Genomic DNA, 27,648 nt, shown 5'->3' on the forward strand with positions numbered 1-27,648 from the left:
GATGCATTTTTGACCACGAGCCTGTAGACTCTAAATGTTATGATTTATGATAATGGTTTTGCTGAACCTGACATGGTATTGTCCTCTGCAAGCACGATAAATAGTGAACATTGACAAATTTATGCCCTGAATTTCTGGTAACAAAGTAACATGTATTTCCAGATTTGAATTAAATTACTTGACATACTGAAGTCTGTTTCACTTTTCATTTGCCATCCATACACAAACAACTACTGGTGTTTCCTCCTGAAGTGCAATACAGCACTGCCCTTGGTGCCAGGCAGACCAGTCCATTTGGTGAGGCTGTACAACACATAAGGACTCCATTATTCAATCAAGTGTCAATAACTTACTGCTTAAAACCGAAGTCCAGAATATGAAGAAATTATGGGATGGTAACATTTTATTTAGTAACCAAATAAGAGCAGTTAATATGAAAAACTAATAACTGAAGCACACAACAGTACTAAAATTTTAATTTTGCTTTTATGTCCTTAATCACTGTTAAGGTAAAACAGTGGAGCATATAGGCAAAATGTTCATATTGCATGGTTCATCTGTTCTTTTCTTCTGTTTTGCTATCATCTGTTATGACAGTCTAGTGTGAGTTGCACAGAAAAATAACTTTTACAATGTCATTCATCAGGCCATCACTAGAAAAGAACAGAAAATAAAAAAGTAGATATTTCTTCCCTAACTTCTGACAACACAATATCACAAAACACAATTTATCACAAAATGTGTTGGTCAATCACGCACTTACGCAAGATAACAGCTTGCATGGCGCACATTATGTACATTATACAATTCTGCAACAGTAATTCATAGATAAAAAAACATTGACGAAATTCAATGGCCTCTAAGGGAAACACTTGCTTTCAGCTCTCTGTGCTTTTGAAGACATGATTCTTGGGTAATATTAACAGAGTACCCAAACAATTAATATTATTACAACGAAATATACACACATCACAAACTCAACCACATCATTAATTACAAAGAAAAATTACAAGCAAGCGCATATCTAAACACACACACACACACACACACACACACACACACACACACACACACACACACACACACACACACACAGGTATTTTCATATGTGACTCATTTTACTTTCAGACCACAATAGTGTACAAGGATACATTAGACCATACATCATTTAACATGCACCCATACTATACATGTGAATATTTACAAATATGTCAACAAACAAGGAATACTGGCATGACTGCCAGCATAGCACAGTTCCATAGTGTAATCACACCAGAGCAATCACATTCAATTACAATTCATACTTAAAGTTCACTGGCTGGCATTCACCACATTAAACCACGTCCGACCAGCTCCTAGGTGCTCTGATGAGGGTATCCTAATTTGAACAAGATGCACGGGGCCAGAGCTAGTCTGAATAGCAGGTACGGATCCACTGAGGGTAGCAACAGCATCCTGCTCATATGCAGCTGCAGCTGCCCCTAAGTTTGGAGTAGCGGGCACCACAAGTGTGTGTCTGCTCGTATCACCGGACGATGTTGTGATCTCCGTTACCGAACCAACATCAGTGTGAATATCAGCTAGTTCCGAAGGGTCCGCAAAGTGAACTTGTCCATCAATTATAAGATGCTCCACTGCTTCCTGGACAGTCTGGCTCTTCGTGTCGGCATCCTCCACTACTACTGTCTTTTCTGCATAGCAGCGATCATCACTGTCTTGTTGGATAATCACATGATCCTTCAGTTCTGCAATGTACACCTGGAAAAAATTTATTTATTTTAATAGATTCCTGAATAATAATAATAATAATAATAATAATAATAATAATAGTTAGGAAAATATTCATTCTTAGTGTTCTGTACGTAAATCAGTAAACATGTAACACTTATGTTGTCTGTCTGCCTGCCTGTCCGTTCATTCATCCGACTTTTCAAAATCCTTTTTCTCAGAAACTGCTAGACATAGAGTTGAAATTTATGTCACATACTAAGCTTTTAAGTCAATGCCATCAAAAGATTCAGTCATTTATGTCACATATTTTGATACTTGCAAACTCACTCATTTAAACCTATAGGGCACTTACCCTTGATGTACAATCATGCAATGTGGCAAAAAGATAGGTTTCACAGTACACGTAAAGGAAAAAACAGAAACTTGTAATTTTATCAAACAAAAAAATTATTTTCCTGTCATTTGTTATTCAACTTCAAACTTTAAATTAAAACGTTCTTAACAGCCTTGGAATCCCTGGGACCGGAGCCAGTGTCAATAAGGGGCAAAAACTGACTCCCGGAATGGCTGATTTGTCTATATACATTATAGTTCATATGGAACCTTCAGTGTGCGTGTCCTAATCACACTTCGCCAATTTTTTTTTGTTTTCGTCCCTCAAATGTGTCCTTATTGTCAACTTTTAAGAGACATATATGGCCATAATATCGATATACAGGCCTCTGTGTAATCAAAGAAACATTCTTCCTTTACAAATAGCTTAACAAGTAAATGCACAGACTATGTTTTTTCTTCTAATAATTTCCGGGTATGCAGCCGGATCCCATCGACATTCTGCCACGATATTTTGGCCCAGAGACGTCCGGCCATCATCAGGTGAGTACACAACTACTGAAGAGCCCAGGTGCAGTCGCGGTATTTATGCATAAATACCGCGACTGCACCTGGGCTCTTCAGTAGTTGTGTACTCACCTGATGATGGCCGGACGTCTCTGGGCCGAAATATCGTGGCAGAATGTCGACGGGATCCGGCTGCATACCCGGAAATTATTAGAAGAAGAAATACGCCGGGAAAATTTCAGAAGTCAGACTATGTTTTATTAATATGCATACTGATATCTAGCACAAGAGCATACACTGATAAATTCATACTTAATGCAACTATTAATTAATCAACTATTTTTCCACGAGGGATAATCTTATAAAAATAATGAAGAGCAAACTTAGGTTCCGTATTTCTTATTATGATTCTATCAAAGTGATGTGGAAAATCATTGGCGAACAACAAATGTGGCGCACACTGATTTTTTATGAAATACTGCCAAAACTAAAACGTAATCAATATTCAACGTTACAGAAAACATATAACAACTCATTCATCACACAAGTCTTGTAGTGACACATCCCATTCCTTGAATGAGAGGTATCACATCCTGAAATACACATCAGAGAAAATATGCTCATGACAGAGTAATCGAAAAGTGAAGAGCACTCCACTGTTGAAATGTGTTTTACATCTGATACCAGAGCTAATGATCCAGTGACTGTATGGAAGTGGGTAGCAGTCAGACGATTCTACAGGGTGTTACAAAAAGGTACGGCCAAACTTTCAGGAAACATTCCTCACACACAAAGAAAGAAAATATGTTATGTGGACATGTGTCCGGAAACGCTTACTTTCCGTGTTAGAGCTCATTTTATTACTTCTCTTCAAATCACATTAATCATGGAATGGAAACACACAGCAACAGAACGTACCAGCGTGACTTCAAACACTTTGTTATAGGAAATGTTCAAAATGTCCTCCGTTACCGAGGATACATGCATCCACCCTCCGTCGCATGGAATCCCTGATGCGATGATGCAGCCCTGGAGAATGGCGTATTGTATAACAGCCGTCCACAATACGAGCACGAAGAGTCTCTACATTTGGTACCGGGGTTGCGTAGACAAGAGCTTTCAAATGCCCCCATAAATGAAAGTCAAGAGGTCAGGAGAGCGTGGAGGCCATGGAATTGGTCCGCCTCTACCAAGCCATCGGTCACCGAATCTGTTGTTGAAAAGCGTACGAACACTTCGACTGAAATGTGCAGGAGCCCCATCGTGCATGAACCACATGTTGTGTCGTATTTGTAAAGGCACATGTTCTAGCAGCACAGGTAGTGTATCCCGTATGAAATCATGATAACGTGCTCCATTGAGCGTAGGTGGACAGAACTAAAATGAGCTCTAACGTGGAAAGTAAGCATTTCCGGACATATGTCCACATAACATCTTTTCTTTATTTGTTTGTGAGGAACGTTTCCTGAAAGTTTGGCCGTACCTTTTTGTAACACCCTGTATATGCTGAGGTGGAGATAGGACTTCCATGGAGCGAGCAGTGCGGAAGAAAGAGCTCCGCAAAATCTATGAACATGAAATGCTGAAGATAATAAATGTATTGTAATTGTTAATTATCAAGTTGAATATCAGATGTGTTATACACATATTATAGAAAGGCAGAGTTGGTAGCTGTCCTCATTTATCATGTACTGAGTTATAATTTTGAAGATAATATAAGAAGGTGAATTGAATCTCACTTCTTATTTATGTGGAGGAGTTAATGAGAATGAGGAGTTAATTTTCAGCAGCTTTATCTGCAGCCTTTAAGGAGGCGAAGTCTGGGCCAAGTTGGAGGAGGAAGGTGAATGGATTCAGAGCACAGACTATCTGGACCCTGATTAATAATACTTCACTGCAACTGAATATTCAGTAAGCAAGAGTCACTGTATATAAAAGGAATGTTCAGATGGCAACTTATTTAATTGTTTGGTGCATGAGGTTAAGTATAACAAACCATCACACAGCCAAAGCCAACCTGAAACACTTCAGTCTGACACAGAAACAGTTGTTACATAATTATACAGATAATTATTCCAACTACACATTTATTTTATGGTGTCTCTTGACATTCCTACCATATAGTTTCAATTCTCAATGATAAAGAGTTCAAATGTCTGAAAAGATTTAATATATCATCCAAGATAATCTGTTTTCATATTATGTCAAATGGCTTGGATAACAGTGACCAGAGAAGGAAACCATCACAGTCACAGGTTCTTCAATACAAAGCTGATGTCTGTAGAGTACTTGACTTCCTAACCTTATTTGTGTGTGTGTTTTTAATGACAATTCCTTCATGCAAGCATGGGCATTTGTAGAGAACGAGTTGCTCAGCCTCAAGAAGCTAAGGTCACATTTTATGCACATTTCTAAGTAGTTTTTTTTTTACAAGGAGACAAACTGCAGTGAAACTTGTCTGTAATAATCATTGCCCTTTGTGATTATAATCAAAGATCATTACTTGTTTGACCTTTGACTCAGCTTGTCCAATTTTCTTTCGCTGTTTTACTGGAAGTTCAACTCCAGCTGAAAGCCTGTATTCATTACACACGAGACTGTTGCAGTGCCCAGACATTTCTACTTATAGTCAGCTATCTGGCAATGAGGGATGCACTGCACAGAAATTGGTCTCTTGTTTAAATCACTGTCAGAATTCAAAATCCTCAAGGACAGTTTCACAATGTTTTCCACATTCACACATAATGATCGTCAAGAACATGTCACATGATGTCAAGTTTTCTGTAACTATGTTGTTGGTTCACCATTTGTGCTCGTACAACCACCACAAAAAAGAAATTTATGAGAAACTGCGCGACAGTTTACTGTTGATTGTCTGTGAGTTTCTATCATGTTTTGAGCAATAACGTTTTGATCTTTATGTACAATCATTGGTCAACAGCAATAGTACCCAAGACCCAGCCATTCTCTATTAATTTCACATTTGCATTACTTAAAACCAGAGGATAAAACAAAACAACTTTTTCTGAAGCCACTCATTGCAACTAGCAGTATTTTTACTATTGTCACATCACCCAATCCTAAAAGTTGCCAACATGCACAGTATTTATAAAGCAATCCTCACATACGCTATTGAAGTGTATCTACTGTATTGCAGGTAAGAAACTCTGCAGTACCGCTGTTACTTGTAAAGTAATTTTCCTCTATGTCGCTGATGTTATAAATGACACAACTTATGATGAAGTAGGTAAAAACTAATACTGATCATAAAGCAGTGAGTATGCACAAAAATAAAAATTATAATAATGGCAATATACTATACAGGAAGCAGCTATTCAGGTAGCAGAATACTTGTGGACTGCATGTGAGGTTTTTTATATATACATAATAGAGGGAAACATTCTACGTGGGAAAAATATATCTATAAACAAAGATGATGAGACTTACCAAACAAAAGTGCTGGCAGGTCGATAGACACACAAACATACACACAAAATTCAAGCTTTCGCAACAAACAGTTGCTTCATCAGGAAAGAGGGAAAGACGAAAGGATGTGGGTTTTAAGGGAGAGGGTAAGGAGCCATTCCAATCCCAGGAGCGGAAAGACTTACCTTAGGGGGCAAAAAGGACAGGTATACACTCGCACACATGCACATATCCGTCCACACATACACAGACACAAGCCGACATTTGTAAAGGCAAAGAGTTTGGGCAGAGATGTCAGTCGAGGCGGAAGTACAGAGGCAAAGATGTTGTTGAAAGACAGGTGAGGTATGAGCGGCAGCAACTTGAAATTAGCGGAGGTTGAGGCCTGGCGGATAACGAGAAGAGAGGATATACTGAAGGGCAAGTTCCCATCTCCGGAGTTCTGACAGGTTGGTGTTAGTGGGAAGTATCCAGATAACCCGGACGGTGTAACACTGTGCCAAGATGTGCTGGCGATGCACCAAGGCATGTTTAGCCACAGGGTGATCCTCATTACCAACAAACACTGTTTGCCTGTGTCCATTCATGCGAATGGAAAGTTTGTTGCTGGTCATTCCCACATAGAAAGCTTCACAGTGTAGGCAGGTCAGTTGATAAATCGCGTGGGTGCTTTCACACGTGGCTCTGCCTTTGATCGTGTACACCTTCCGGATTACAGGACTGGAGTAGGTGGTGGTGGGAGGGTGCATAGGACAGGTTTTTCACCGGGGCCAGTCCCGGAAAGTATCCTTTCACAAGTGGGGCACTTTTGTGGTTCTTCTGTGGGAGGTTCTGTGTTTGAGGGGATGAGGAAGTGGCTCTGGTTATTTGCTTCTGTACCAGGTCCGGAGGGTAGTTGCAAGATGCGAAAGCTGTTTTCAAGTTGTTGGTGTAATGGTTCAGGGATTCCGGACTGGAGCAGATTCGTTTGCCACGAAGACCTAGGCTGTAGGGAAGGGACCGTTTGATGTGGAATGGGTGGCAGCTGTCATAATGGAGGTACTGTTGCTTGTTGGTGGGTTTGATGTGGACAGACGTGTGAAGCTGGCCATTGGACAGATGGAGGTCAACGTCAAGGAAAGTGGCATGGGATTTGGAGTAGGACCAGGTGAACCTGATGGAACCAAAGGAGTTGAGGTTGGAGAGGAAATTCTGGAGTTCTTCTTCACTGTGAATCCAGATCATGAAGATGAAGATGTCATCAATAAATCTGTACCAAACTTTCGGTTTGCAGGCCTGGGTAACCAAGAAGGCTTCCTCTAAGCGACCCATGAATAGGTTGGCGTACGAGGGGGCCATCCTGGTACCCATGGCTGTTACCTTTAATTGTTGGTATGTCTGGCCTTCGAAAGTGAAGAAGTTGTGGGTCAGGATGAAGCTGGCTAAGGTAATGAGGAAAGAGGTTTTTGGTACGGTGGCAGGTGATTGGCGTGAAAGGAAGTGCTCTATCGCAGCGAGGCCCTGGACGTGCGGAATATTTGTGTATAAGGAAGTGGCATCAATGGTTACAAGGATGGTTTCCGGGGGTAACAGACTGAGTAAGGATTCCAGGCATTCGAGAAAGTGGTTGGTGTCTTTGATGAAGGATGGGAGACTGCATGTAATGGGTTGAAGGTGTTGATCTACGTAGGCAGAGATACGTTCTGTGGGGGCTTGGTAACCAGCTACAATGGGGCGGCCGAGATGATTGGGTTTGCGAATTTTAGGAAGAAGGTAGAAGGTAGGGGTGCGGGGTGTCGGTGGGGTCAGGAGGTTGATGGAGTCAGGTGAAAGGTTTTGTAGGGGGCCTAAGGTTCTGAGGATTCCTTGAAGCTCCGCCTGGACATCAGGAATGGGATTACCTTGGCAAACTTTGTATGTGGTGTTGTCTGAAAGCTGACGCAGTCCCTCAGCCACATACTCCCGACGATCAAGTACCACTGTCGTGGAACCCTTGTCCGCCGGAAGAATGATGATGGAACGGTCAGCCTTCAGATCACGGATAGCTTGGGCTTCAGCAGTGGTGATGTTGGGAGTAGGATTAAGGTTTTTTAAGAAGGATTGAGAGGCAAGGCTGGAAGTCAGAAATTCCTGGAAGGTTTGGAGGGGGTGATTTTGAGGAAGAGGAGGTGGGTCCCGCTGTGACGGAGGACGGAACTGTTCCAGGCAGGGTTCAATTTGGATAGTGTCTTGGGGAGTTGGATCATTAGGACTAGGATTAGGATCATTTTTCTTCGTGGCAAAGTGATATTTCCAGCAGAGAGTAAGAGTGTAGGACAGTAAATCTTTGACGATGGCTGTTTGGTTCAATCTGGGAGTGGGGCTGAAGGTGAGGCCTTTGGATAGGACAGAGGTTTCGGATTGGGAGAGAGGTTTGGAGGGAAGGTTAACTACTGAATTAGGGTGTTGTGGATCCAGATTGTGTTGATTGGAATTTTGAGGTTTCCACCTTCTAATACCATGTCACCTTCACAACACCCCCACAACGACCCCATTAAGTTTTATTTACATTCCCTCCGCAAACATGCCTTCGCCTGAGCCAGACTACACTCCCATATTTTATTTTCTCAGGCTTGTCTGACATTTGGCATTACCCCCAAAGGCCTCACACTTAAAGTTCCCATCTCTGGCTGCAACCCTTCTCTCCATCAGTCCCTATAACAGTTCCAAACTGAGCAATCCATTGCCCTCACCCACCTAATCCTTCACCTACACATCAACTCAGCCAATGGACACACCCGTCAACTCCTATCCTTAATAAAAGTCCTCAATCTTTCCTCTCCCACATCCACACCGGCTGTTCAGAGCATCCTCCTCTTTCCTCATTACCTTAGCCAGCTTCATCCTGACCCACAACTTCTTCACTTTCGAAGGCCAGACATACTAACAATTAAAGGTAACAGCCATGGGTACCAGGATGGCCCCCTCGTACGCCAACCTATTCATGGGTCGCTTAGAGGAAGCCTTCTTGGTTACCCAGGCCTGCAAACCGAAAGTTTGGTACAGATTTATTGATGACATCTTCATCTTCATGATCTGGACTCACAGTGAAGAAGAACTCCAGAATTTCCTCTTCAACCTCAACTCCTTTGGTTCCATCAGATTCACCTGGTCCTACTCCAAATCCCATGCCACTTTCCTTGACGTTGACCTCCATCTGTCCAATGGCCAGCTTCACACGTCCGTCCACATCAAACCCACCAACAAGCAACAGTACCTCCATTATGACAGCTGCCACCCATTCCACATCAAACGGTCCCTTCCCTACAGCCTAGATCTTCGTGGCAAACGAATCTGCTCCAGTCCGGAATCCCTGAACCATTACACCAACAACCTGAAAACAGCTTTCGCATCCCGCAACTACCCTCCCGACCTGGTACAGAAGCAAATAACCAGAGCCACTTCCTCATCCCCTCAAACCCAGAACCTCCCACAGAAGAAACACAAAAGTGCCCCACTTGTGACATGATACTTTCCGGGACTGGATCAGACTCTGAATGTGGTTCTCCAGCAGGGATACGACTTCCTCAAATCCTGCCCTGAAATCAGATCCATCCTTCATGAAATCCTCCCCACTCCACCAAGAGTGTCTTTCCGCCGTCCACCTAACCTTCGTATCTTCTTAGTTCATCCCTATGAAATCCCCAAACCACCTTCCCTACGCTCTGGCTCCTACCCTTGTAACCGCCCCCGGTGTAAAACCTGTCCTATGCACCCTCCCACCACCACTTACTCCAGTCCTGTAACCCGGAAGGTGTACACGATCAAAGGCAGAGCCACGTGTGAAAGCACCCACGCGATTTACCAACTGACCTGCCTACACTGTGAAGCTTTCTATGTGGGAATTACCAGCAACAAACTTTCCATTCGCATGAATGGACACAGGCAGACAGTGTTTGTTGGTAATGAGGATCACCCTGTGGCTAAACATGCCTTGGTGCATCGCCAGCACATCTTGGCACAGTGTTACACCGTCCGGGTTATCTGGATACTTCCCACTAACACCAACCTGTCAGAACTCCGGAGATGGGAACTTGCCCTTCAGTACATCCTCTCTTCTCGTTATCCGCCAGGCCTCAACCTCCGCTAATTTCAAGTTGCCGCCGCTCATACCTCACCTGACTTTCAACAACATCTTTGCCTCTTTACTTCCGCCTCGACTGACATCTCTGCCCAAACTCTTTGCCTTTACAAACGTCTGCTTGTGTCTGTGTATGTGCAGACGGATATGTGCGTGTGTGCGAGTGTATACCTGTCCTTTTTGCCCCCTAAGGTAAGTCTTTCTGCTCCCGGGATTGGAATGACTCCTTACCCTCTCCCTTAACACCCACATCCTTTCGTCTTTCCCTCTTTCCTGATGAAGCAACTGTTTGTTGCGAAAGCTTGAATTTTGTGTGTATGTTTGTGTGTCTATCAACCTGCCAGCGCTTTTGTTTGGTAAGTCTCATATGCTAGGTGGTAGTCTGAAGTACTCTGATGAACAATCATCAGTTGATACGCAGCAAGGGAAGTCATACTGCATTGGGAGTCAATAATGGACAAAAGGTGTTAATAAATTAACCACAGCTGGAAGAAAAAAAAGTGTACTGACATAGAAGAAGGTAGCAAAAACAGGAGCATTAATAATGGTTGTCTTGGTCTCATCAGCTAAACGAAAGCTGGACTGAAAAAAGAGTAGTATACAACACATTATTCTGAATTAAAATGCAGAATATTTCTAATGCAGCAAAATCACAAAGCTGTTGTCAGGTAGGAGTACATTTGTGCAATCTAGGTATTAAACCAACAAAATTGGATAAGAGTTGCCGCAGTTAACAAAGAAGATAAAATACAAAGTTTAAAGTGAAATTTTTTAACATCCAGAAAGCAAGTTACACCAGTAAAGAAGACCATTTGACAGCTGTCTAGTTCAGAAAGAAGACAGAAGAAATTGGGGTAGCGATGGGATCCAAGGCACTGAAATTGTGGTTTTCCGATATTGTGCGTGAAGAGAACAATGTTGCATTAGGAGTATTTTATTGTTTAAAATCCACAGCTGAATGTGGGAACATTACAAAACATAATGAGAAGAGAGGCCAATTAAAATAAAGGAAGTTTGGGGAGTTGAAATCATTTAATCATGGAACTTTTTGAATTTTCCACACACGAGGAAATTAAAGGCTGGTTTTGTAGCAAACCAGGAAAATCTTTGTTAGTGTTTGACAGAAAGAAAGTAGCAAATTGCAATCAAATTTATTCATAGTAGTATGAACAGTAGGTATAAGAAAAATGAATTATATATACTTTCCAAGACGAAACGTGAAGTGGGAGACTAGAAGAGACCATACTGAGTGAGCTTTTTTGTAGCCAACAGCTACGTACCCTGAGCTGCCAGAGTATGGTGACAGAGCTTTCAACAAGCTCGATAGGTCTGGGGTGCACTATACAAACGAAGCAGCTACTCAGGTAGCAGGTTACTTGTGGACTGCATGTGAAAAAGTCTGAAGTACTCTGATGAACAAGCATCAGTTGATAAGCAGCAAGGGAAGTCATACTGCATTAGGGGTAAAGACATTTTGACTGTCAAAATTTTATCAGTAAATTACTGAAGTATTTGCAACAAAGTTCCTGAATTTACTGCCCTCTAGGAAAGTTCTCACTCTCAAATTATTCTCGGGACCAAGAGCTGGCTGAAACCCAAAGTGGAAAGCTCCGAGATATTTAGCGAGTCATGGAACATATATCGGAAAGACAGATTAGAGGCCATAAGAGGGGGAGTGTTCATTGTGGTTGACAAAAATATTGTCTCTATTGAGGTCAAAGTTGAATGTGATAATGAAGTTATCTGGTTGCGTGTAACAGGTCTAGGTGAAACCAAGCTAATTATTTGATGTTTTTCCCGGCCATCTGATTCTGCTGTGACATTTCTAGTCATTCAAAGCTACAGTCATTCAAAGACTGTTTAATGTCAGCAGCACATAAATACCCAGATCATTACTAGTAGGGGGTGGCTTTAACCTACCAAGTATGGACTGGGATGTCTATGGATTCACTGCAGCGGGGTAGTCATTCGTGTGAAGCACTTTTGAACACTTTTTCTGAAAACGTGCCTTCAGCAGCTATTTTGACAACCCGCACACAACAGAAATATCTTAGGCCTTGTAGCTACAGATAGGCTAGACCTTATTGACAAAGTACATTAACAGGGATTAGCAATCATGATGCCATTATAGCAACTACAGTTACAGAAGTTAATAAACCAGTTAAGAAGGCTAGGAGAGTGATTCTGCTAGAAACAGCAGATAAGCAGTTGTTAGCATTCCACTTACACAAGTGAACTGAACTGAAATCACTTAGTTCCAGTAAGGTGGACATAGAGAAATTACGGGCAAAGTTTAAGCAGATTGTAAATCGTGGACTCGAGGCTTATTGCCCAGTAATTGGATTAAGGATGGAAAAGACCCCACCATGGTTTAATAACGATACTTGGAAAATGCTGTGGAAGCAGAGGCTGTTGCGCTCTCTGTTCAAAAGAGAACGCACAAATGTCAACAAACAAAGGTTAGTAGAGATTCATGCGGCTGTGAAAAGATCTATGTGCGAAGCATACAGCTACTACCACCATCATACCTTAGTAACAGATATGGCAGAGAACCAAAGAAAATTGCTAAGTGGGTCTAAAGCTTCCATCTAGTCACTTGTTGACCAGTCTGATGTGGCAGTTGAAAATAGCAAAATGAAAGCCATATACTGCTGTTTGACCATCAAAAAGACTTCAGTGTAGACAACATAGTAATAAGCAGTGTAGACAACATAGTAATAAGCATCCCTGGTGCAGAGAAACAACTGAGGGAGTTTAAAACAAATAGTTACCAGGTCCGGACAGAATCCAAATTTGGTTTTTCAAAGAGTAGTCTATGGCATTGGCCCCTTACTTAGCTTGCATTTATCATGAATCTCTAACCCAGCGCAAGGTCCTAAGCAAGTGCAAAAAAGTGCAAGTAACTCCTTTGTATAAGAAGGGCAAAATAACAGACCGACAAAATTACAGATTAATATCCCTAACATTAGTTTTATGCAGAATCCTTGAACGTATTCTAAGTTTGAATATAATAAATTTTCTTGAGACCGAGAAGCTGATGTCCATGGATCAGCCTGGCTTTAGAAAAAAATCACTTGTGCAGAACTCAGCTTCCCTTTTCTCACATGACATAATGCAAACTATGGATGAAGGGCAACAGGCAGATTCCATAGTTCTAGAATTCGAGAGAGCATTTGCCATGGTGCCCAGTTACAGGCTGTCAAAGAAGGTACGAGCATATGGAATAGGCTCACAGATATGTGAGTGGCTTGAAGACTTCTCAAGTTATACAATGCAGTATGTTGTCCTCAGTGGAAAGAGATTTGGCAGACAGAGTGGGCAGCAATCTGCAGTTGTTAACTGACAATGATGTGGTGTATGGTAAGATGTCGAAGTTGAGTAGCTGTAAGAGATAACAAGATGACTTAAACAAAATTTATAGTTGGGGTGATGAATGGTAGCTAGCTCTAAATGTAGAGAAATGTAAGTTAATGTGGATAAGTAGGAAAAACAATGTTTGGGTAAGTCATACATCATTAGTAGTGTCCTGCTTCACACAATCACATGATTTTAATAACTGGGCATAACATTGCAAATTGATATGAAATGGAACAAGCATGTGAGGACAGTGGTAGGAATGGCGAGTGGATAACTTCGATTTACAGGGAGAATTCTAAGAAAGTGTGGTTCATCTGTAAAGGAGACAACATATAGAGTGCTAGTGTGACTAACTTTTGAATACTGCTCCAGTGATTGGGATTCATACCAAGTTGGATTAAAGGAAGACATCAAAGCAGTTCACAGTCAGGCTGCCTGATTTTGTTACTGATTGGTCCGAACAACACACAAATGTTACAGGGATGCTTTGCGAACTCAAATCGGAATTCCTGGAAGAAGGCGATATTCTTTTCAAGGAACATTATTGAGAAAATTTACAGAACCGGCATTTGAAGCTGACTGGAGAACGATCCTGTTGCCTCTAACAAACATTGCACATAAGGACCACATAGATCAGATGTGAGAAATTAGGGCTCATACAGAGGTACAGACAGTCACTTTTCCTTCGTTCTATATGCAATTGGAACAGGAAACGAAATGTCTAGTAGTGGTACGAAATACCCATGCCATGTGCCTTTCAATAGATTGTGCAATATTGAAGTAGATATAGATGTGCCTAACCAGAGGCCCTTTGTCAGCCTTCACGGATTGAGAGGATTTTAAACAATGAGTCATCGCAATAGTATTGAGCAGAATTTCAGCTGACATACTCACAAGACACTTTAACATCAGGACAGCCACATCATCTTGTGGGTTTCTAGGCAGTAAAAATTTGGCCAGTTGTACTGGAGTGACACTACTACATCAGGTGGGATTCTTGTTGGCACTAATGAGTAACGAGCCACAACATTACAACTTCGTAGTGTATCTTCCTCCAGTGGGCTGTAGTGACCGTAAGAGACAGTGCCCTCTCTACCCGTAGTGTCAAACTGGCTTCAGAAGGAGCAGGCAGCTCAAAAGGGCTTACTTTACTTCCCACTGTAACCACACAGACCTCCTGCAGCAGCTGCACCATATAAGTACAATAAGTTATTTCAGTTTGAGTTGTTACTGTCTCTGAAGGGTTTGGAGTGAAGAAGAAAACTGTTCAGAAAGCCACTAAGACAGTTGACAGAGCGAAGCAGAATGTCCAGTTGTCTGCCTGTCCACGTTACAATTAAACTGTAATGATCTAAAAAGTTCATTTTGAGTACTTCTAATTAGCATTTTATTGAAAATACTTTTCCTTCTGAACAAACAGAATAAGTTACTTGTAATTTTATCAAGTAGGATACATCTTTTATACAGATTTGTATGGCAGTTCTAGTGTAAAATGTAACTAACTTTGTTTATGGAATCAGCTGAGTAGTTTAGGGAGGAAACAGCTGGTGTCAATGGACAAAAGCTTAGTATGGGTGCAAAACTGGATGATATGAGAGAGCATAAAAATTATGTGAATCGGTAAATATGTCGAGCCAATTCAATGGCCATATAGATCAGTTACAGAAGAGTGTGATCAAGGATATAAGATAGTACATAAATCAGAGGAAAGGATCAAAATAATGGAACATCTAACAGCCACAAGTTGCGAGCAACTCCATAATAAGAACATGAACAAGAGAGGTTAGATCTCAAAGTTTAAATGACAAGCTTGAATTATAGGGATAACTGCTCTGAAAAATTAGTTGGGTCCCTGGTTGACACAAGTAGAAGATAACGTCTAGGATTTTTCGCAACAAAGATATCAGATTAAGTGAACTGCTAAGTTACAGTTTCATCAAAATTTAGGCACCGTGAAAAAAGAAGTTAGAAAGAAGCCGTAAAACAAAAACTATCACCTTGTGCTTCAAACCACTTTTGCATGCCTGATGTGTTATTACACATTTTGAACAACTCTGACATATCAGTTTTTAAAATTTCATTATGAATATTGTCCTTCAAATCTCCCAACATTATTGGCTTATTTGCATACACTTTCCCCTTTAGACTGCCTTCAGACAAAAGTAATAAGTGGTTAGGTCCAGTGAATACAGCAGCCACAATCCTTTGCTGACAGTCCTTTCTTCTATAAATCTTTCATAAATTTGTGAGACTGAGTCACGTGAAATGTGACAGATTACATCATCCTGCTGAAAGACAGTATAGGTATGTTTATAGTGGAGCAGGGAGTATGTGACTCACTATTTGATTTTCTGACACAGCACACCACTCCAATTTTTTCACTGTGAAGGGGTTTCTCATTAATCATGGATTGTTTGTTGACCAGTATGTGGTGTTCTAGAAGTTCACCTGTCCTGTCAGATGGAACCGGTCTTCACCACTGATTAAATACAGCAGAGGATCCAGCATTCCACTCTCAATTGTTTGACATAGCCATGTACAGTAATTCATACATTTGTATTATCTTCCTCTTTGAGTTCCTTGGCACATATCTTTTTGTAGGGCTTTATCCTTAAATGGTGTAAAACACACTGACAAGACTTATGCAAAAAAGTCACTTTTTGTGACAATTTACGTCTCTACTTCTTTGGACTCTGGACCACTTGTGCTCTAACATCCACAACTACAGCATCATTTGCAGCTGACCCTGTAGTATGCCACTTTGTTACCATATCCTATATACTGCTCTTTGCTACTACGGAAATGCCAGGAAACTTCTTTGCAAAAATGTCCCGCATTTCCTAACATGAAGCGGTAGACACGTATGCCTCCTGTGCAACAATTTTTTCTTGAACAGGATACACCTCACTGAGATATTTACTTAACACATCTTAACCAAGTTGCAACGGCTTTCATACTGAGAATACAAAACGCAGTCGCAACATGTTTGAAACAATAGATGGCAACAAAGAGCAATGTAGCACTCAGGGCGGGTTTTTCATGCACCACCCTGTGTAACAGCTTACAGTAACTGTAAAAAGGATGAAGTTAAGTGTTTTTACTTCCTTCTGTACAGTCACGTTCACACAGAAAACAGAGAAATATTAAAATGAAGTGACATTTATGCTACTAAGTAATATAGTGACTCTAAAAATGAGGAGAAATGAATAGCAGTGTTTACAAATCGCTGTAAGATACACACAACATGACAAGTGGATAGTAAGGATACAATATAATTAAAAACATGGTGTGAAACAGCAATTGAAATCGAGCATGTTTTGCTCAGAAGCATGCTCATGCACTGGGTGGTCAATTTTGCTACTGGTCACAGTTTGACAGTAGTCATTTATTTGGATGGACACTTAGTTGGACGTTATGTCCACATGAAATGCCGTGCAGAAATTACAGCGAAGCTGGTATACAAGATGATTGCTTTCCAAAGGTGCCCATGCCACCGATAGGATATGACAGGGTAATGTAAGGTAGCATAGGCCTGTGATGGGACTTTAGTAGGATGTACTGGGTGGGTATCAGACAGTAGCTGAACCCGTTAAATACAACATGCTCAATTTCAATAGCTGCTTCAGAACCAGTGCCATTTGGGTCCTTGCCAAACACTACTTTCTCTAAATTATATAGATGGGAGTTGTCCTTGCAAAGCATTCTTCAATCCCATGATCCTCTTGGCCTCTTAACTTTGCTAGCTCCTGCCTCCACCCCTGCTCCGTGATCTTACTTCACTTATTCTGCACTCACACCCTCTTCTTCAAAGTCCCTTCCCCGTCCTTCATATCCACTCCTCCGTATCATTGAGCAATGTGCACAACGCCCCCTGCCTATAGCCAGAACAAGCTCTCTGACATCACATTCCTATCCCTTGCACCTGCTGCCTTCTCTCCCAGCAATCTGTCACTCTACCCCAACACTCCCTCCCAATCCCTGCCTTCTTTCTCCACTCGCCCACTCCACATGTGCGAGGGGGCAGAACTCGCAAATGGCAAAGTTCACAATTAAGTCTGAACAATGTAAATAAAGAGCCTGATTAAAAATTTAGAACAACGTATTTCTGTGCTATCTCGGATAATATTCAATGTAAATCATTTATTAATAATAGGTAATTATTTTTTGAAATTCTTATGCAACACAATCTGGATGTGTGCTGTTAAAAGCGAGAGTATCACACTTAGTACATACCCGTAGCAGACAGCCACTGTCCAACAGGAAAGAATATGCAAGAGGACTAACACTGATGTAACTTTTTCATTGAGTTATATAAGACCGATACTAATAGTAAAATGAAGTTCGTGTTATGTTCCTAATCTTTTAAGTTCAAGTGGAATAAAAAATTTCATCTCCTTTAATGCAATAATTATAATGTTTTTATATTGGAGAAAAAAACTTCATTATGGTAAACATGACAGTTTTGGTAAATGTTTGGTGTATTCTGGGACAGAAGAAGTGAGATCAATATGTCAATGATGAAAGAAAGATAATTTCATAACATACTACTCTTGATTAAAGCATTTACTAAAACCAATGTCTGTGCACTGTACCCATCAATTTTATTTTAACAGTTTATTCCCTCTGTCCTCTTTATGTAACGATCAGGTTATTTAAAATTCTCTTCTCAATTCAAAATCCAATTAGTAATATTACATCTGAGATGGATCATTGCAATCATCAACAATTTATCATCCACTACAGGATATAGGCCTCTTCCAGACTTCTGCATTCATTATGATCTTCAGCTTTTCACATCCCAACTTCGCCCAGCTTGTTTCTTTACATCGTCAGTCCATTTTCCATTTGGTACCCTCAAGGTCTTTCTGAACATAAGAAACCCAAAACAGAATCTTTTTAGTCCATTTCTCATTATTGGTAACACTGGTTCCCGTCAGCACACCAAGGTTAAATGCCGTCGGGCTTCGCAAGTACTTGGAAGGGTGACCATACGGGCCTGCTGAGCACTGTTGGCAAGCAGGGTGCACTGAGCCATTGAGAGGCCAATTGAGGAGCTATTTGTCTGAGGAATAGGGGCTAAGGTCAAGAAACCTAACAATGGTCAGGAGAGTTATGTGCTAACCACGTGCCCCTCCATAGCCGCATCCTGTCAGCTGAGGATGACATGACAGTCAGTCAATACCATTGGATCTACCGAGGCCAGTTCAGGCAGAATTACTCACTCAGAATTTAATTAGTTATATGCTTAATGATTCACAATCTTCCTAAGGTTCAGAAAATAGTTAAGGTGGGTTAGCCATTCGTTGACTGTTTTCCAAACTAACTTCTTCTTGCATCACTAAAAAATTTCCTATAGCTCTAACTAATTGTACAATGAGAACGTTTAAGGTACTATAATAATGCACACTAAGTTATATGCACTTCCATGAACAGGGTTTGCAAGAATGAATATTTTTCCTTTTTTCCATCATAAAATAATTCCTTGCATTATTACTTCTGTGCTAGGACTTCAATATTATTTAACTGTGATATTAGATTAACACTTACAACATAAAAAACGGCTGCAAATTATTAATTTAATACCTGAAAGTTCTGGGTAGACAGTAAATACCGAAAGGGGTAAAAGAAACCACACACAGTATAGTTAAGGTACTGAATGGCTGGCTGGTACATAAACATGAGTTAAATAGTTACTAAGCTTTCAGACAATGTACTCATTTGGAGTTAAAATACTGAAACACAATAATCACCAAGCAAGGACACTGAAATCATTGTTAAGCTTTCACAAAATTTTTATAGTTGTCTGTTGACTGTTTAACGTATCAGTTATATGGTGAGTGGTTATCTTTACTTCTTGAAATTACTACTACTACTAATACTAATACTAATAATAATAATAATAGTAAAATAAATTCATATCCCAAATTTACCTTGGTTTCATGCTCAGGTACATGACTGCCATCAACGACAGTCATTTCTACTTCTGCGCCAGCAGACAGTTCACCAGCAGTAGCAACTACTGCTTCTCTAGTTAAATCATCATCTGAAGTAAGCCTTGGCTGGTTCACTACAATTGTGTCATTTAAATGACCTTGGCTCTGCATGTGATTGTATAAGAGTGGTTTGCGCATGAAACCCATTCCACAACACAAACATTCATAAGGTTTCTTGTCACTATGCACAAACCTATGAGCATTGCGATTGTCACGGCTGTTGAATGCTTTACCACATACTTCACAATGGAAAGGCTTCTCACCAGTATGGATACGGCGATGTTTCTTGAAATGCTCGGGATAAACAAAAGTTGCATCACACGTGGGACACTTATATGGTCGTTCACCGGTGTGAGCAGCTTTTACATGGTAATCTAGGAGACGGCGTCGTTTGAAACCTTTACCACAATCAGCACATTTATATCGTTTGTCTTGGAGGTGTGTAGCACGTTTGTGAGATTGCAAGTTGCTACGCTGACTGAATGTTGCACCACAGAATTCACACTGATATGGTTTCTCACCTGTGTGTGTACGTTCATGATCACGTATCTCAGCCTTTCTTGCAAATGCTTTACCACAGGTACGGCATACAAAAGGCTTACACCCTGAGTGAACAACTGAATGGACTTCCAGATTTCGAGGTGTACCAAAAGCCTTTCCACACTGCTCACAGATGTATTCACGAGAACCATTATGAGTACGTTCATGCTGTGCAAGGTTCTGTGCACTCAGGAATGTCTTCCCACATTCATTACATGTGAAAGGTCGAGGGCGTATTTCATGCGTCTTTGCATGAGCCCTGTATGTGTATTTTGATGCAAAATCTTTGCCACACACCTCACACACATAAGGTCGCACTCCAGTATGTGTATTGATATGTTCTTCTAGCAAATTTCGAGAGCTATACCGCTTGCCACAAGTCTCACATGTCCACAGCTTTGACTGTGGATAATGCATACGTTTGTGTACACGGAAAAGTCTAAGGTTACTGAATATACGATTACACACTTCACACTGATAGTCTCCATCCTCAGTGGCTGCATGCTCATCTAAGTGAGCAGATAATTCATTTCGTTTGCGGAAGTCCTGACCACAGATATCACAAATGTAAACACGGATGTTATGTACATTTTTTGTGTGTGATGATATGCTCTTCATGTCCCCTACAGCCCTCTGGTCTTCGTCACATAACAAGCAAGTGTAATTCTGTCCATCTCTCTCAATTACCTGCAATTATAAAAAAAATATATAAATGTGTAACACTCAGTTCAATAATGAACGCATGAGAAAAACAAACCGGGTGGTCATAATTAAACTGATGTTGTTCCAATTGCTGCAGTGTGGGCTGTATACATAACAGGTTGCTGAAACATAGTACGTATGTTCATTAAATCGTGCTCATGGGGTTCGCTGGGGGAAAAAGCTTCACTTTCTGCCACCAGGTGAAAAACTAGGCACCGTAAGAAGTCAGAACATGAAACATTTCCTGTTTTCACATCAGTGTGCTGTTTGTGGCTTGGCGGCACATGTTGATATCTACTGTGAAGTGACTGTTGGTGTAAATGATTAAGAAGATTGAAGTTTTCTGTTCGAAACACAGTGGTATTGACAAGAATGACCGTGCACTGCTGGTAAAGTTATTTCATCAGAATGACAGCAATAGCAGTGCTATACTGCGGGAATATTGCCAAAAGAAACAGCTACGAAGAGGCCCCATGTCAATAAATGGGCTAAAGAATATGATCAAGCACTTTGAAGAAAGAGGAGAATTAGGGGTGCAGCAAGGAGACAGAAGTGACCCTTTTCCATGGAAGTAGTTGTTGAAGTTACTGTTGCTATAACCGAACATGCAGCATATGGCTCAAACTCTGCACAGACAGTGCTCAAGCTGTGTCATGGGAATTTTCTCTCCCCTGGTCAACTGATAAAAGATTTTGCATCACATTTTACACTGGTATCCCTACAAGATTCAAAGTGTGCCTCAAATGAAGCCCCAAAGCTACAACACCGTGACTTTGTCTTTTGTTTTTTGGCACCCATGGAAATATATGACGTGTGGCCAAGGAATATTCATTGGCCGGGCAAGGCACATTTTACTCAGCATGGTGTCATGGATGCACAGAACTGTTGCATATTGAGTTCTACTCCACAACATGTTGTGCAGGAACATCCACTGCACCCAACTTGTGTGATTGTGTGGTGTCATTTCACGAGCTCCTTCATTGTCCATCTGTTTTTCTCTGCGCAGATGACACCTCATGGTCTGTTAGCTTACAGTGACATCTTCATGTTATAAAGACCTTGTGCAACATTTTATTCCAGCTTCGCAAGTACGCAACTTTGTCACACCATATTTTGGTTGGTTTGTTGGTTTAAAAATGGGCAGGACGGGGGGGGGGGGGGGGGGGGGGGGGGGGGGGGGGGGGGGGGGGGGGGGGGGGGACTAAACTAAGAGGTCATTGGTCATTGGTCCCTGGACAACACAAAACAGAATGAAAGGAAAAACCACAACAACGACTGAAGGGCCACAAACACTTTAATGGACAAAAGGGGACAAGAAAACCACGAAGACGAAAGAAACAGGTATAAGAGGTTAAAACAAGAGAGCAGGTTACCATGGCTGGCTGACCATGAGGATAAAAAGGAAAGGCCAGCCACTCTGCAACACATTAAAACCCCAAACCTGAAAGCACTAGCGTGGAGGACACACAGGGACAAAGGACATTGCTAAAAACTTAGAGCAAATGATAAAACTCACCGTCACAAATAAAACATAAAACTAAAGCTGCTGTGGAGGCATTGTCGTCCAACACCGAAGGTAGGGTGTTGGGAAAGTTAAAAAGTCCACCGCGGTGCAGCTAAAAGTCGGCAGTCCTTCGTGAGCCACAGCGACACCGAGTTGGGTCCTCACAATGGAGAAGGTAACCTTGCATCAGCCACGTATGGCCAAGGCGGAGTCAATAGAGAACCACAGAGTCCCTGCGAGAGGTGTGCACCGAGGTCTTCCACACATTCATAGTTTCCTTAATGGCACGCAGATTGTGCATATTGAGGTTATGCCATTCCATCTCCCAAAGCCACAAAAACTTGTTGCGTTATATAGAATGCAGGTCAATTTCAGAGAAGCCGATCTCCATAAGCGGTTTCTGCGTAGCCTGTCAGCAAGTTCATTGCCTGGGATTCCGATGTGACCTGGGGTCCAGACAAACACCACTGAACGACTGGACCATTCCAGGGCATAGATGGACTCCTGGACGCTCACTACCAAAGGATGACAAGGGTAGCACTGGTCGATAGCTTGTAGGCTGCTCGAGGAGTCAGTGCACAGGAGAAATGACTCTCCCGGGCATGAGCGGATGTGCTCAAGAGCACGAGATATGGCCGCCAGCTCTGCAGTGAAAACACTGCAGCCATCTGGCAGGGACTGCTGTTCTATATGTCCTCCATGAACATAGGCAAAGCCAACTTGACCATCAGCCATAGAACCATCGGTGTAAACCACTTCATGGCCCCAGTACATGTTGAGAATTGAGAGGAAGTGACAGCGGAGAGTCACAGGGTTAGTTGAGTGCTTAGGGCCATGTGAAAGGTCCAGGCGAAGCCGCAGCCTAGGTGTACACCACGAAAGTGTTAGTGAATGAACCTCAAGTATAGGTGGTAATGGCAAGGACTCCAGTTCACAGAGAAGGAATCACACACGAACTGCAATTGTAAGCCCTGACCTATGCCGCTGATGCAGGAGATGAACCGCCATGGGCAGGAAAAGGAGATGGTAATTCGGATGCACAGGAGAACTACGAACATGTGCAACGTAACTGGAGAGCAACTGCGCACACCTAACCTGCAATGGTGGGACTCTGGTCTCCACCAGGACGTTGGTCACCAGATTCATCCTAAAAGCTCCTGTCGCTAGGCAAATGCCACACACAGTGGTGCACCGGGTTGAGTAAACGCAACACTGAGGGTGCTGCCAAACCATAAACCGGACCCCCACAGTCAAGACAGGATTGAACAAGGGCTCTGTAGAGCTGCAGCAGCGTAGAGTGATCTGCACCCCAGTTAGTGTTGCTCAGGCAGTGGAGGGCATTCAGGTGCTGCCAGCACTTCTGCTTAAGCTGACGGAGGTGAGGAAGCCAAGTCAATTAGGTATCGAAAACCAGTCCTAAGAATCGATATGTCTCCACTACAGTGAATGGATCATTATTAAGGTAAAGTTCTGGTTCCGCATGAACGGTACGACACTGACAGAAGAGCATAACATCAGACTTTGCGGCCAAAAACTGGAAACTATGGGCTAGATCCTGTGACTGTGCCTTCTGGATGGCTCCCTGTAGGTGTTGCTCAGCAACACCAGTACTGGTGGAGCAGGACAAAATGCAGAAGTCGCCTGTATTCAGAGACGGTGAAACGGACAGCCTTACAGCTACTGCTAGATCATTAATGGCCACTAAAAGTAGAGATACATTCAACACAGACCCCTGCGGGACCCCATTCTCCAAAAAATGTGGAACGTTTCACGATTTCGCATGTCATCCTTGTGCAGGAGCCATGCTAATCTTCTCTGTATCGTTCCAATTTTAGTGTATGTACCACCGACGTGAGTACATCCTTATTTTCATGCAAGATGGAGCGACGACATGCTGCTTGCCATGTGAAAGACTTGCTTGCTAACAACTGCAAAGTTTCAAGATGATTGGCTTTCCAGATCACCCAATCTAAATCTAAGTGACTTCTGGTTGTGGGGCTATCTGAAAGATCATGTCTAGAGATGTACCTGGACTCTTCGTGATCTGAAGGATAGCACACAAAGACCCATTGCTCTGATTGTATCGCATATGATGCGAGCAACTGTTGACAAGACCATGTTACAGATGTAGCATGTTGCTGAATCAGGAGACCATACTGAATACACATTGTAACTTGTGACCACATCCCAATAAATGTGGCAGAACCACCATTATCATGTGTGTGATGTTTCCTCCCCTTTTCCTGCACTGTACCACATTCTGACTGCTTACAGTGCCATATTTTCACCCGGTCCAGAAAGTGGAACTATTATATTTTTTTTCTAGCATACTCTGCTAGCACACAGATTAACAAACATGCATACAATGTTTCTGCATCCTGCAATGTATATAGCCCACACTGCAACACTCTGAAAACCTGTAATTATAACCATCCAGTATAAACAAAATGACGAAGACAGTCACAAAAAAAGAAACATAAAAATACTAAATTTTACATGTTGAAATGGTGTCAAGAAAGGGTACAGAGAGGCAAAAATTCTATTGGGAAGTGTGAGCCCACATCTAAGAGAGCCCTCCTATTCTCATAGGAGTACAAGACTGACAACATTGTTGTCTAATCTTTCCAAGGTGTACATATTAGGATAAAAGCGAAATTTACAGCTAACTAACACTGCCATAATTTAGATATAAACACTGAAAGTAGTCAAGCATATTCAGCAAAAAAATTTCACTTGTTAGTTATTTAAAGCGTTTGCTAAGTATGTCACAAAGTTTCTTATACAAATGTACAATCAACATTTCTTGAAGGTGCCACAAGTTGGAAATTCTTTGTAATTTGATTGCAAATTACACAAAAACTTGTCACAAATTGTTTTTCCTTCTGAAAAATATCCATAGCAACCAACACACAAACAAACTGATCATCATCATCATCATCTTAGTTATATGTCTTGCACACTCAGTCCACATACTTTTCTGTGTATGTTTCTAATTTACTACAAACCTACTACATGTCAACAACACTATGTCATGGCCCCCTAGTGTATGTCTTGAAAACTTTGTTTACATCCCAAATGCCTGTGTCTGAAGGACGGACACAATTTGCTTTTACACCAGATAACCTTTGAGCAGGCATGAGAATTTCAAGGCATGATGTCAACCTCTTAACAGCCATTTCTTAATTTAATGCTACTGATACATGAAATGGCACATGTAAGTTTATATTTCAGTGGTGATCTTTCAAGTAGCTTTTGTACCACACCAATAACACAAGAATGCATTTCTTCTTTATGCCTCAAGATGTCAGTCAGGTCCTTAACTTTCTGTTACAAAGTACTGCGTAGTGACCAGATTATTCTTATCCTTCATGTCAATCTTCACAAGAGATTTTTCATTTACTGAACTGTCTGATGTGACTATTCACTACATTAACGGCGTGGTAAGAGGGAACAATTCATTGTATAAAAAGGAGCCACACATACATTACTTTGAAAATCAAGCAAAAATCTTCGAATGCATGCACTATCGCAGCAAAAAAAGCCAATTTTGGACCTAAGAATCTGTCTCTAACTGCTGACTTTTATTTTGAGCAGCTGAGAAATATATGTTCTTAGATGTGGAAAATTTTTTAAGGCTTGTTCAGCCACACGTATATTTTTGATCCATCTTGTGCCGTAGAATTGTTGAAACGAGTAAGGTTCTAAAAAATGGTGCAATTTCCCAATTTGTTTGTCACAGGCCAGTTTTGAAAGTTCCGTGAACTACATGCAGGCTCCAACCACATGCAAGAGTTCCATGTTATAAGAAATGTCATTCCAAACTTAAAAATTCACTTTTGGTCCATTCATTGACAAATTCAAAACTTTTGGAAGATTCTTCACGCCAAAAGAACCTTTCAAAGTATATAGTAAGTCACTGACCCATGTGCACTGAATGAAAGCAGAGTCAAAATATTAAATTGAAAACTAACTTATTTTTATCCCAAAACCTAAAAAGGGCTTCAATTTGTTGGTCGATTTAAAGGCGGGAGAAGGGACCAATCTACGAGGTCATCGACCCTTGTTCCTAATAAAAAAGTGCCACAAGTGAGATAATAAAACGGGCAAAACATATACACAAAACGAAAAGCCACAAGAACGAAGGGAAGGCAATGAACACTAAAAAGAACAAAAGAGGACAAGAAAACAACAGAGAGATGTTGGAAACAGAAGAGAGTAAAACATGAAAGCAGATTACAGTGGCTGGCCAACCACGAAAATAAAAAGGGAAAGCCAGCCACTCTGCAACACATTAAGACCTCCACTAAAAGCACTAGGGTGGAGGATACAGAGGGACAAAGGACATGCACTAAAACCTACATAGAAGTATAAAACCCACTCTCACGGATAAAATGTAAAACTAAAGCTGCTGTGGAGGCATCGTCGCCCAGCACCAAAGGCAGGGTGCTGGACAGTTAAAAGTCTGCCGCAGAGCGGCTAAAAGTGGGCAGTCCAGCAAGAGGAGGACGACTGTCATTTGGGAGCCATAGCGACACTGAGGTGGGTCCTCGCGACGGCATAGGTAACCATGCGTTAGCCACGTATGGCCAATGCGCAGCTGGCAGAGGACAACTGATTCCCTGCGAGAGGCCTGCATGAAAGACTTCCACACATTCATAGTCTCCTTAATGACACGCAGTTTGTTGTGCATGCTGTTATGCCATCCCGTCTCCCAAAGCCGGAAAACCCTGTGATGTAAGACAGAACGCAGGTCAGCTTCGGAGATGTCTATCTCCAGAAGCTGTTTCCGCGTTGCCTGTTTGGCCAGCCTGTCGGTAAGTTCGTTGCCGAGGATTCTGTTGTGTCCTGGGGTCCACACAAACACCACGGAACGGTGGGACTGTTCCAGGGCATAGATGGGCTCCTGAATGGACACTACCAGAGGGTGGCGAAGGTAGCATTAATTGATAGCTTGTAGCCTGCTCAATGAGTCAGTACACAGGAGAAATGACTTGCCAGGGCATGAGCGGATGTACTCAAGAGCAAGAGATATGGCCACTAGCTCTGCAGTGAAAACACTGCAGCCAACTGGCAAGGAATGCTGCTCAATTTGTTCTCCATGAACATATGCGAAGCCTACATGACCATCAGCCATTGTAAACCACTTCAGAGTCCGGAACATGTCAAAAATTGAGAGGAAGAGACAGCGGAAAGCGGCGGGGTTAACAGAGTCCTTAGGGCCATGCAAAAGGTCCACACGAAGCTGCGGCAGAGGGATACACCATGGAGGCGTACATGAACGGACCACAAGTAGAGGTGGTAAAGGGAAGGACTCCGGTTCGGAGAGAAGAGACTACACGCGAACCGCAATCGTTAGCCCTGATCTGGGCCGCCGATGAGGGAGATGGACTGCCGCGGGCAGGAAAAGGAGACGGTAATTTGGATGCTCAGGGGAACTATGAATGTGTGCTGCGTAA

The 27,648-nt window shown here is 41.9% G+C and overlaps 1 protein-coding gene and 1 non-coding gene across 7 annotated transcripts in view; both read right to left on the bottom strand.

Annotated features, from left to right (window-relative positions):
• Positions 1–385: 385 nt before the first annotated feature.
• Positions 386–27,648, bottom strand: part of LOC126457335 (zinc finger protein 37-like) — a 76,538-nt gene continuing 49,275 nt past the window's right edge. For all 6 annotated transcript variants that reach the window (XM_050093545.1, XM_050093547.1, XM_050093550.1 and 3 more), the window contains 2 exons: positions 19,384–20,673; positions 386–1,758 (listed from right to left, as the gene is read on the bottom strand). In XM_050093545.1, coding sequence (XP_049949502.1) covers positions 1,312–1,758; positions 19,384–20,673 — 1,737 coding nt within the window. In that variant the 3' untranslated portion in view covers positions 386–1,311. The remainder of the gene's footprint in view (positions 1,759–19,383; positions 20,674–27,648) is intronic.
• LOC126458743 (U6 spliceosomal RNA) lies at positions 23,945–24,051 on the bottom strand. Its single transcript, XR_007585712.1, has one exon. It is a non-coding gene; the product is annotated as a U6 spliceosomal RNA (small nuclear RNA).

This window comes from Schistocerca serialis, chromosome 2 (genome assembly GCF_023864345.2).
Source record: "Schistocerca serialis cubense isolate TAMUIC-IGC-003099 chromosome 2, iqSchSeri2.2, whole genome shotgun sequence".
NCBI classification, from domain to species: Eukaryota; Metazoa; Arthropoda; class Insecta; order Orthoptera; family Acrididae; genus Schistocerca; species Schistocerca serialis.